Consider the following 13,407-nt stretch of genomic DNA (forward strand, 5'->3'; position numbering starts at 1 on the left):
GCTCAATTCTAGTCTGGTTTTTGTGTGAGTGTTGCGCGAGCCATCACAAAAGCATTCGCGTGATGCTGCAGTTATACTTTTGCCTGTACACTTGCGTGAACAGCTCTCGACGGCAACAAGACATTTATACTTGACGAGTACCGCAGTTGAACTCTACTCCAGATGAAAACCAAGCTTGATGGGCACTGCTCTCTCTCTGGAGCGCGCTTCGTCTGGGCTTCCCTCGATACCTCGGTGCTTACCACAAAACTATTGCAACCCATTTGATTTCTACTCAGAATTGTCTAGTTAAAATGCCGTGGAGGACATCTAACATCTGAAATGGCTAAACAGCACTGACGAGGTAAAGATTAAAGAAAGTAGCCTAACCACAGTTATAAGCAGTCTTCCATGGTCTTACCTATGCTTATGGAAATGCACTGTAAATATAAGGGACAGTAAAAGGGTTTTAAAGTCTGGACCTCCAAAATATATTCTAGTCTCGTAACTAATCTCATATAAAAAAAGGTGTTATTGAAATGTAGTTTGATTACATATATAGATTGAAGTAAAAGGCCTATGTCAAATTCAAAATGTTAAAAATACTTCAATTAAAAAATGTATATTTATTTTTATTTAATTATTTATTATTTAATTTTCCATCTGTTGTTGAGATTGATTTTTAAGTCACTGCAAAAGGGGCTTGAGGAAGAAGTTGGAGAGAGTAAATAGTTTGGATTTAGTATAATTTTTTGACCACTTTGTTAATTTTATTTTATATTTTTCATATATATTTTCATTTGAAATGTAATTTGAATTTAGAAATATTTTTGGTTAAATGTTTTCATGTTTCAATAAATAAATTTTTCAAAATCAAAAAATCTTAGAAGTGAAGTGCATGCCAATACAATCACTGTTAATACAAGCCTTGATTTGTCAGTAGACGAAAATGATTAATAATACTTACAATCTCTTTAAGTTAATGGAACATACATCCAAATTCTGATGAGAATCACATTTTCCATGCATATAAAAGAAGCGTTTCATTGTCATATAAATATGCACAAAATAACATAATTTTCGATTCTTGTAATTAGTGTTAATTTCGTTAACGAAAACGATGATGAAAAATGTTTGTCGACAACCTTTTTTTCCATGACTAACATGAGAAAATGACGAAATGGCACCGAAGTCATTAAACACTAACTGTAACTATATCAACAAGCAATAGTTGACGGAAAAATACGTGACTAAAATGTAGTTTCAAAAATTAAGTCTTTACCAAGATCTCTCTTTATTTCCGTCGAAAAAAGAGGACAAAATATTATAGTCTTTTTTTTCTAAATTACAATCCAAATATCCTGTTCATTGGATGGCATGAGCAGCAGTTTCCTTTCCTGTGCTGCGCACGGCATATCAGGAGTAAACAAGCACAGTGAGGAGTACCTTTCAATTAGTTTACAGAAAGCTAACGTTCATTAAATAATGACAGCAACAGTTGGACTTGGGATAAAGAGAAGATGATATGAAGGCTAACCGCAAGAAATTGAGGTAGGTTAACGTCTTGGTGGTAATGTTAGGTTGCTCTTTAAGCTATATTAAGACAACTATATTAGACAACTTAATAAGCTATAATAAGACAAGGCGGTGGTGTTACATTATGAAGCCTGTGTTTTATAACTAAAACGAACTCATTAAGCTAATAGGCTAGCAAATTGTTATGAAGGAGCTGAAAATAAGCGGCAGTATAGGATTGAGTATAGACCAATGACTTATGTATTTGGTGACAATGCTGTTTATTTGTCCTTCACATTACCATCAAAATTAGTTTGATTTGGCATCAAAATTAAATTGAATATGTTATAAAAATTGCCTACAAAAACATTCCCCAAAAAAGGTGTCTGCAGTAATATGCCTGCATAACCTGCATAAAGTACTTTGTGAGTATAATACCACCTAGTTTTGATTGTGTAGAGTTTTCTTTTCTGGGATACTCAGGGTTTGTGTTATTAAATCATAGTTAAAATCATAGCAATGATTTACTTATAGTGCAACAGAACTCTTGGATTTCTTGATGTTGCATCTGTCTAAATGTGACTCAATGTGACAAAAATATGACTAGAATTTCAACAGTTTTCATTGACTAAAACTAGACTAATATACTGAGGGTTTTCTTTGACCAAGATAAGACTAAAATGCCCAGAATTTTAATCAACAAAAAAAAAAACAGGATACGGTTGATTAGATATGATAATAACTAACAAGGACATTTGACACACCACTAAGATTAAATAAAAGAATAGCTGACAAAATGAACACTACTTGTAATTCATTGCATACAGCCCATTTACACAAGGCCTACTCACTTATGAAGTTGCTGTCTTTGCACTTGACACTTGGCACTTGCGGGCGATTTCGCCAAAGCCACTTTCACCTAGACCTGCGTTTCTCAACGGGGGCGGTACCGCCCCCTAGGGGGCGTTTGGACAGTGTTGGGGGGCGGTGTGAACGAGGCAGCAGAGAGGGGGGCGCTCAGGCACAAATGGGGGCGTTACTCAGAGGTACTCAACAGGCGGCCTGCGCAAAAATCTTTTCAGCTCTTCTCCTTAGCCTATGTCTTTGTCTTGCTCGGATTACTGCTGCCACTTCACCAGGAGGATATGCCAGGAGAGCCGCTTCCTAAGTTACACATGCTTTTAAGAGGCGGAGAATTTTCAGTGCAAAATAGAGGCACGCTTTCACCGGCTTTTTCTGTACATAACGCAGAATACATTGACCGTAATGACCGTAATTAATAAAAAAAAAGTGGCTGTTTTTGACGTTGTTTTTTCTTCAGTTCAGTTCAGGTGGCCGAGCTGTTGTCGTCTTTGTTCGTCATTTGAAATCAAATGACCGTTTGTAGGCTATTCAAATTTGAAGCCTAGTATATATTGCCTAATTGAGTGCTTGTGAGCGACCGCTGCTTTTTCATTGGCCATTTAGGTTAGTTACGTTATTGTTCACGTGATTGGTTCATCTTAAAAAAATGTGTGTGTGAGCCTGAATTTGTTTGAATTTCTAAATACATTTGCAATACCTTTCAAACAATCCATGTGTTTTTGCATTTTTTTCCAACTCAATATTACTCAACTTGAGGCTTTTACATGTAGTTTAAATACAATAAGAAACTTCTGTTTCAGTTTTTTTTTTTTTTTTTAAGAGGACCATGAAGAAGTCAGGGGGGCGTTTGTTCAAAAAAGGTTTAGACTTACCACATATTTACACGAAAATACCAAAAAGTCACGGCCATGCACACTAACTTCACTCTTTTGACTTAAAGCATTGACTGTGCTTAATGATAGCTCTCTTAAAATAGGGTCATATGCCACAAATGCTCGATTGAGATTAACTGTGTATTGAACCAAGAATATTCCTTTAAAGCTATAATTCACCCAAATATTGTCATCCTATAATCACCCTCCTGTTGTTCCAATGGAAAAAATGTTGCAATGACAGTGAACGGTGACTTAGGCTAACATTCTACCAAAACATCTCCCTTTGTTTCACATACGGAAGAAACCAAGTCATATGGGTTTGGAACAACATGTGACATCATTTTCATTTTTAGCCCTTGAAGGCAGCATAAGCTCATACCTGACAGGTCTCGGTTGACCCCCAGTGCGAGACCATCTTTGACCCAGAGCACCACACCATGATATCCAGTAATGGAGCACGGCAGGGTCACGGGCTGCCCGGCAACAACCACCAGATCATGAGGCTGCTGGACAAACACAACACAGGTTCCTAAAACAGAGAGAGAGATAGAGAGAGAAAGAAAGAAAGGAAGGTCACAATTATAAATCATCAAATACAATTTGTCAGTGCTCGCTGCCACTGCCAAAGGAATAAAAAAAAACACTTTTTTACTTGAGGATCATTATTATGAGCCTAGTAAATCTATTCAAACTCCAGAACTCACTTTGAAGAATAAATCTATAAATTTTAGTTTTATATCACTCTGAACCTTAATAAAGTGCACTGACACACCGCAGTGCGAGTGCAGGTGTCTCGCAGTTAGAAAAGCTGAACATGACAATGCTGAGATCCACAAGACTGCAGCATCGGCACCATAAATCAGCTCTTGGCTGAAGCTCCTCAAACTCTCCTCTCACTCCAGAAACTAAGCTTAGCAGGCAAAATAACTTTCCCCTCACCAAACTCTCACCATGTGAGATGACAGGCTTGGTGGCACTCTGGAATGGCCACATCCAGATGGCTGTTCACCTTGAAGTGTAATATAGTAAACTGCAAATGAAAAAGCACCCTGAAGGCAAGCAGTCTTCAATACGGGAGGTGAAAGGGATGTGTTACCTTTCTCATTAAATTGCAGTGCGAGACGTGCAGAGCTATTTTTTGACGTTTGGATAAATGGCATAAGAGAGTCAATAGAAAGCGAATATGCATTTCTGAAAGAATATATTCACTAAAGATTCCTGAGAAATAAACATCTCACCCTTTCAACACGCCGCTTCCCCTCACCTTTTTTTGTCGTTTAATGTGAAAACAGTTGAGACATCAGAGAAATGGAGGAGCCTCATGCATCTCTGGAGACCACTTTGGAGTTTGTCTTAAATTCAATAAAGTGCACCTCTGCTAGGAGCAGCTTTCATAAATAGCGCTTGGCCTTCCACTGATGTGGCAGGATTACTGTGGGACAGCGCTGTAAAATGGCGGTGATGCCGAACAACTCCTTGTTGTCTAATCAAGGCATTCTGAGTTAACACCTCTCATTCTCACATTTTATCTTAGTTCCCTCAGCACAAAACATTGCCATATAGTTTCTTTTTGTTCTTCTGTCCTTGCCGAAGATGTGTGGGGTTTTTCTAGCCTAACACAGATTATAATTTTATTACTCAAAGGTTGTTTTTTACAGCTTCGAAGACTTAATAGTGTTCTCAGTTATGTCATTAAAGTATCAACTTTGTCTCTTACGTTTCTCCTAAAATTCTTTAGGAGAAATACGTTTAAAAAATGACATTAATAAGTTGATTGTTGTCATACAGTAACAGTTTAGAATTATAATTTGAATACAGAAAGAACAGTCCTGATTGGTCTTGGATGAATATTAGATGATAAATGTTTGATTACATGATGAAAACTGATTATACAGCTAAAGTATGTAACTTTTTCAGTTTTAAAATACTTTCTTCTATCCAATTGGTAAATTTTCTCAAAAACTGTAAGCACTGTCTTCTGTGGCTCTATGAAAACTGCTCTGTTTGTTTTGAGGAACCCACTTAGACACGCCTCCACAATGCTCCTCAATCAATGGCATGATTTGGGTGTGGGTCTATCACTTTGTTTGATCAATGGCAGACAGGGGTTGTATTCAGAAAGCGTCTTTTTTTGCAATTCCGTTTGGTGGCACTAGTGGTGCAGAAATTACATACTTCAGCTTTAAATTTCAGACAGAAAATCAAACATGTTTGGATTAGCATGAGAGTAGGTAAATGTTAACAGAATTTTCACTTTGGGGTTAACTATTCCTTTAATAAACATTGGGAGTCACAGAGAGTCAAGAACATATCCTGTGTTTCCTGTTATTGGCCAGATCAGTGTGTTTTTGAGTGATCTTCAGAGTTGCCCTGGCATTTCAAACACTTATGAGACTGATAAAGCACAATGATGAAATGTCAGCATCAGCCCTCCTGCCACACAGTAATAAAAAACTGTGAAAACTGGCAAACTTCACTAAATGTTTACAATAGAAATGAGAGGGAATGTAAATGTTACAGGACTACAAGAACTTCTAAAAATGGAAGTGTTTAGAAATGTCTTACGCCACTGATGCATCTGAATATTGGAATAGTGTAACATATTTTACAAAGATTCATCACCTCTGATGTTTAGACTCTACCACATACAAGAATCCTTTAAGAAATCACAACTAATGATCAAACATTCGATGTATCCCAATGATAACATTTCCTTTTCAAATACATTGTTATTTTCTATTATTGATGGTCAGCACATTTATATTAACACTTAGCATGTTTACATGTGTAACGGTAGCCTGCTGGTACGTGATAGCTGTGCAGTGTGTAAACCTTACTCTCCTGACCTTAAGAGTGAGGCTAGAGGCCATGGCTTTATAGCCTCCTTGCTAGCGCATCCGACTCCCATGCTATGGATCGCTGGTTTGAATCCTGCTCGGGGCAGGTTGAGTAGGACCGATGACACTGGTGCCATGACCCGAATGGGAGTGAGGTTTAGTTGGGTGAGTGTAATGGTAGCCAGTTGGTAAGTGATTGCTGTGCAGTGTGAAAACCTCACTCTCCTGGCCTTAAGAGATGCACTAGTGACCAAGGCTAGAGGTAGGTGTGCAGTGCAGTGTACAGTGTAGTCTGTAAATTGAGTAAATCTTCACTTTAACAACTGAAAATCACATGTGTTGCCAATTGAAAGTAAAAGTGGAGATTTAGAGTAAAAAAGGACTTAAATATTGATATGTTTCTTATCTACACCTATCATATCGCTTCTGAAGACATGGATTTACCTACTGGAGTCTTGTGGATTACTTTTATGGTGCTTTAATCTGCATTTTGGACTTCAGATTTCTGGCCACCATTCACTTGCATTAAAAGGACCAACAGAGCAGAGATATGCTTCTAAAAATCTTTGTTTTCCGCAGAAGAAAAAGAGTCATTCACATCTGGGATGGCATAAGGGTGAGTAATTTTTTGTGAAATATCCCTTTAATTACTGTATTAACAATTGGTAAGACTTTAGAAAGGCTGCGTTAATAATCTAGTCTAAAATAATGGCAAACAATGGTTAACATTATGTTTCTTGTCTGTACATCGTTTCGTTAGAATACCTACTAATACTTAAAAATTATAACATGCACCGATGGATCTTGCACAATAAGACAAGGAATGTTCACTTTGACTTCATGTTGACTTAAAGTGCACTTTTTATGTGAATTGTCCAAATCAAAGGGAATTTTCAAGACCTACACATGATCATTGATCAATTACATGTTCTTCTTAGGAATGATAGATGTAAATAAAGAAATGCACCACTGAAATAAATGTATCATCTTCAGCTGAGGCATCACAGCATCGTTTTGTTTGAGACGCAGCAGATGTGCTTCATGTAAGCAGACCAATATCCACAGCAGGGGCTCTGGAAACCATGGACACCTCTAATGAGAGCCACAAATAGATAAATAAATCCAATCATTACATTCAGAGGTTTGGCGCATGCCCTCACAGTGGGTAAAGCACCCCAAGTCAAATCTAGACAAATGAATTTTGTTATTGGATTCCTGCAGGTCCATTTCCTGGACACAGATTTAAATATCACTTCCAGACGATGTAAATTCCAACTGTAACAAAGGGAGAGAAAAACAGCACGCAGGTAGGTCATTGAACTCTCTCGGACGAAAGAAGCTGAGAGAGAATAAATGTGAGAGAAACACGAATGGGAAGTTATTTACAAGATCAACATCCAAAATTGATTGGGTTTATTGTGTTAAAGCTTTTTAAAAGCTACCACAAGTGTTACCCAAACATGCACTTATTTGACAAGAATACAAGTTTGGTGCAGTACATGCCAAGGTGTGATCTTAGGTGTTTTGTTTGAAATTCTGATTTGCCAGGGTATCATTCTGAAATGTGTAAATTATTTGACTTGTGGAAGTGAAACATCTCTTTAAGATCTCTTCCATAAGGCACAGTTGATCAGTTTCCCAGTGGTAAAGATTGGATTTACTATTGGTGAACTACAATGAACAGTGGTACATTCCTAAACTAACATTAACCAAGATTAATAAATGCTGTAAAAGATATTGTTTAATACATAATGAATTTACTAATGTTAACAAATAGAAACTTTTCCGTCTAGACTTGGGTACGTCAACAGGAAAGTTGTTTCAGGGGTGAATAAATATTTGCCTTTTAATTAAAGATTATGAAAACAAACTGCTTTCTTTTTCTTTTCGATAATGTACACTGATAAATAATGCACAATAATGTCAGGGACATTTTTTGAAGAAAGTAAATAAATTAAACTAAAGAGTGATTTGATTTTGCACCATTTCAGACGTCAGTATTGCATCCATTCTACAAACTAATTTGGATTTTATGAGGTGGATTTAGCCACTGTCTGAATATGTTACCTGTGGAAGAGCAGAAGCAGCTTTATTTAACTGTGGCTGTGGAAGCTAAAGGGTCAGCTGAGAGGAGCAAAATGCCTGCAGTAAACAGTGTCAGCAATTTATGCCTGAGTGCTGCTGATGCTACAGCTCATTAAAAAAATGGCCCTCTAGCATCCTTACCTCCTCCAGAGAGAACCAGACAGAGAGCGAGAGACAGAGAGAGAAATGGAAAAGCCGTTTGTGCAAGAGGCAATCAGCTCTGTTGTCTTGTTGTCAAAGGCCTACTTTACCATAGTGCTTTAGAAGTGTTTATAAACTACATGGCATAAGCCTCTATATCGGTTTGGTGAAATTGTTCAAACTGTTATTCTTCCAACCTTCTCCTGCCTTACATCAATCTGAGATGAAAGAAGCAGCAACCTGAGGTACAAGAAAAAAATGTGCAGTGGTAAAATGGCTCATGATTGAGGATTATACCGCCATCACTAAAAATAACCATCCAGAACAGACGAATCTCTAAGTGCAATCCTGAGCAGAAAAAAATTAACAAATAAATAAATATCACACAGAGGCATTATATTAAAGTTTGACTAACAAATAGCTGATCTGTTGTCCTCCTTGGAGTATCTGACAAAAATAAGACTGCAACTTGTTCCACCAAATACAGGTACATTCCTTGAAAGATTGGGAGTAGTTTTGTCAAAACATTATTCTGTGCAAAAATGTACTTGCTTTCCAAGAGTGACTGGCCTGGCCCTCTGCAATCTAAGCAAAAGACATCTTGCACGACAGAAGTGGAACATGAATTGCTTTGATTTCTGGATTGATTTCTCAACTGAGTCTTCAAAACTCACAAATTCAAAACTGAGCTGTTAGCCAAGAGAAATCAGAGGGCCTCCAATTCCACCCAGACCTCTTTGCTCTTAAAAAGATGGACATGGTCTGAATCTTGCAACCACAAAATCCAAACACTAAATAAGTTCAACTCCCAGGACCTGAATTGCGCTCTTCTTGCATGTCTTGAATTTGCTGATTGAAATAAACATGATTTTGCACCAGAGAGGGTGTATTTATTGATCTTCATTATGTGTTTCTATGATTGCTGAATAAGCTTTTTTCCCTAACACACCTGTACTTCAAAGTGTAAAAAAAAACTAAAAGGACACAAAGAATAATGATGCCAAACTACTTGATCTTTTTTCCTGGCTCAAGTTAATTGTGGCCTCATTAGAATGGGTTTTCAAATGTTGATACTGTACACACACTAAAGGTTGAGGGTCATTATAATAGTAAGTCAGTAACTATGGGTATTGTTATAGGAAAAGTTGTTTTTGAATTAAACATGTCTCATGAGGTCAGTTAACATTCTGATGGAGCTGCTGAAATACTCCTATTCGATTTTATAAAAAGACTTCAAAAAGAGCGCATCAATTATGAAAATCAGACTGGACACTGATCAACAACACATTGGAGCCTTCTGTTAAAAATCTAAAATATTTCTACAATGGATAGACAATCTAATGTAACAGGCTGGTCCATGTGGAGGGAAGTTATTAGTGAGAAGAGATGATTTCTTATTAGGGGTTTTGATTAGATGTTTTGAAGATGATCAACTCTGTCAGGGATGGGTGCATTTCATTTCCTTCTTTAGAAAATCCCAAAAACATAGACCTTATCACGCCTATCTAGAGATAAAAAATGCAAGAAACAGCTGAGAAACAGTCCACGTATCTGAAACTAAAATAATGCACTAGTTTTCTTGACTGATATATCAATTCAGCTTCTAGACAGAGTTACAGTTTAAAATCAACATGAAACTAATTTTACTTCTTTAATCTTACAGTATGTATTTCCAATTGAAACATGATATCTTGATTTTATCCATCAGAAATTTTAGGGATAGTTCACCCAAAGATTCATTGAGCATGCTTACATGCACACCAATATGTTGATTTCTCCCAAAAATCAGCTTTTTTTATCCCCTTTTCTCCCAGTTTGGAATGTCTAATTCCCACTACTTAGTAGGTCCTCGTGGTGGCATGGTTACTCACCTAAATCCAGGTGGCAGCGGACAAGTCTCAGTTGCCTCCACTTCTGAGACAGTCAATCCGTGCATCTTATCACGTGGCTCATTGGGCATGACACCACAGAGACTCACAATATGTGAAGGCTCATGCTACTCTCCGCGATCCACGCAGAACTTACCATGCACTACATTGAGAGCGAGAACCACTAATCATTACAAAGGGGAGGTTACCCCATGTGACTCTACCCTACCTAGCAACCGGGACAATTTGGTTGCTTAGGAGACCTGGCTGGAGTCACTCAGCATGCCCTGGAGTCAAACTTGCGACTCAAGGGGTAGTAGACAGCGTCAATACTTGCTGAGCTACCCAGGCCCCCTAAAAAAATCAGCTTATGAAAAAAAATATGACAAAGCAAGAAAACCGTGTTTATATGAGATTTGAAACAATAGTGTTATTTTCTGTTTTTGACATCAAACCATGAAGAGACATGCTCTCAACAGATACGCACATTGAATTAGCTGGTGAGAGCACTAGTAAAGGTGTATACACACCACATGAAATCGGCTTATTAAGCATAATCAGTGTAAGAACGTGCATGTGAATGCGCTCATTGACTTTCTCTGAAAATATGATTCATATTACTTTTTTCTGTGAAATATGATAGAAAATGTTAGGCAGAATTTTTGCCTCAGTCATTATTCACTTTCATTTAGGGCTGGGCAATATGCAAAAAAATATTTTCATGATATTTGAATTAAAAAAATATCCCTATTACACTGTCAACCCCCCTGCTGAGTGTCGGTGAATATTTTTGCTTTATTTGATTTTGCTTTAAAAATGTAATTAATTTATTGAAACATTTCTAAATTCAAATTGTCCTTTAAACTAAATGAAAAGTGTCGAATAAAATAACGAAGTGATAAAAAATATATAACCACCTCCTCAAATCCAAACATTTACCCCCTGCAAGAGCCCCATTTGTCATCACAAATGTATCTGACTATGACATATAAAATGTCTCAAATGCAAAGTCCTGCTCCCCGTTTTTGTTAAATTTTGGGTCAGGAATACGTAAGATTAAGTAAGTAAAATGGGTTGCAAACAGTATTTAATGTCTAAAGTGTAATATGGGGTTGCAACAAAAAATTATACAAATAAATTGCATTTTAACTTGCACCAATAAATCATGCACAACAAGACCAGGAATGTGCATTAAGAAAGTAAATAGGGTCAATTTATATCATGCTGCCTTTAAATATAAAGATCAAAACAGGTGCTTCTGAACATCAAAGAGCACAAAACTAGACCAGGGTCTAAATTACAAATTGTAATCACCAACATTATGGTAATTTGTGAAGCATTCATGAATGCAAATCTCAAACCAAACCACCAGGTAAATGAGTAATTCCGCTCGAGGAGTTAATGATTGTGTTTTGTGACATTTATTTTATCCTTATTTTCAGTGTTTTTTTTTTATACGAGTTTTAGCATATGCACAGTGCGATTATGTGCCAGTCTTAGAGGTAACAGTGTTTTTGTTGGGCCGCAGTGGAGTTCCAACTGCTTTGTGTAGAATAAACTAGAGGCCTCCTGCACTCCTGGCTGATTCAGCCACCCCCTCTGGCCTGCAGGGCTGCCCGGAGCGATAATCCTGCTGCCTGACACTAAAAGAGCTTCATGGATTCTGTACCCTTTACCACCGGCTCTAGATTCACTCATAGAGCTCTAAAGCAGCCACAAAGACACACCCATGCATACATGAGTGTTTGCTGGCTCAGACACGTGCACACTTGCCCGCTGGCACACATGGACACAAAATGAATTTAACATGTGGCCTCAAATGGTGATTTATTCTTTACAAAGTTGATAATTGTTCTTAAATTGTAAAGGAGATGAGGTGAAAAGTGGGTGTGTTGAAATCCTAAAGGAACTCAAGGATTTTTTAGGGCAAAGCAGAGGCTGGCAATTGTCACACTATGACAAGCAATAATTGCAGTTATAACATTGCCGCCCAGCCAATTCGTTGAAAAGAGTCATGGTGTTTCATTCTCTTTAGCACTGGTGTACGAGCCCTGGTCCCGCAGAGGCAGGGCAGACCTAGATCCAACACGGCTAATTACTGTGGGGACCTGGGACCACAAACTCAGAGGAACTGCCTCACCTTAAAGCAGCTGTGGAAACTTGTGCATTTCCAGTGGACACCAACTCCTAATAAAACACCAAATTGTCTGACAAGCAATTTATCAAAGCACCTTTATGTCCACAATTACTCACCGTGTGACACCTCGGCCTCATATTGCATTAACACATGGCTTTATACCAAGCTGCAGCTCACGGGATTTTGGAATCACTGAATTGAGTCAATAAAATGGTGTTAAGATAAAATGCTAAATTTCCGGGAATTTGACAATTGGAATTAAAAGAATGACAATTATTGAAATTCAAATTGCGATATGGCCAAGTATTATTATTATTAAACTGCAAAAGGATGCAATGGTCTGATGGACGGGAGCATTACAGCAATTCATTTTGAATGGACAACTGTCAAATGCACACAGGAACTCAAATGCACACAGGAAGGACTTCCCTAAGTTTTCCACCACAATAACAGCTTGATTCAACTGGATGCGTGAAACTGAGGACACGATGACCAAAATGTATTAGTACTGTAAACATGTAGAAAAATGTTATATTACTATTAATAACACCAATTTACCATTAATTTGTGTTATATTAAATATTATTATTTTATTTATTAAATATTGTAATAATATAACTTATTATTATTATATTTAAGCAATTTTACACTAGCAAGAATGTACAGAGTCTCAGCACTCTGTAATTCAGCCATAACAACCTTGTGCAACAGGTAATCACAGGTGCCGAACTTTCTTTGACCAAAAAGTACTGCAATGTTTTGTTATTGTTTATGTTAATTATGGAATTTAAGAAAAATATTCCTACAGAATCCACAGAGCAGCCAAGCACCACACACATTTCAATGACTCTAACTCATCATGCTGGGCTGCATCTTGATTTGACAAATCCAGTGCATGTTATTGCCCCAGAACCCACGCACACCTACTGTAGCATGTGATTCGCATTCCAATGTGTCCAACGTCCCCACCTGCCGGCCCACCACTTATGACGGGCAAGTCACACTGGATAACTTCAGCTCCGTGAAGCTTTGCTGCCTAGAGGTTGAATTCTACTCGAGCTCAAGATCTGCAACGCAACATTCATGAATGGGTGAATTACAGTACC

General features: G+C 37.6%; 1 protein-coding gene across 1 annotated transcript in view; it reads right to left on the reverse strand.

Moving 5' to 3' along the window:
• Positions 1-13,407, reverse strand: part of kirrel3a (kirre like nephrin family adhesion molecule 3a) — a 197,487-nt gene that overhangs the window by 77,164 nt on the left and 106,916 nt on the right. Inside the window, exon 2 of the mRNA XM_052117515.1 lies at positions 3,613-3,762. Coding sequence (XP_051973475.1) covers positions 3,613-3,762 — 150 coding nt within the window. The remainder of the gene's footprint in view (positions 1-3,612; positions 3,763-13,407) is intronic.

This window comes from Xyrauchen texanus, chromosome 44 (assembly GCF_025860055.1).
Source record: "Xyrauchen texanus isolate HMW12.3.18 chromosome 44, RBS_HiC_50CHRs, whole genome shotgun sequence".
NCBI lineage: Eukaryota > Metazoa > Chordata > Actinopteri > Cypriniformes > Catostomidae > Xyrauchen > Xyrauchen texanus.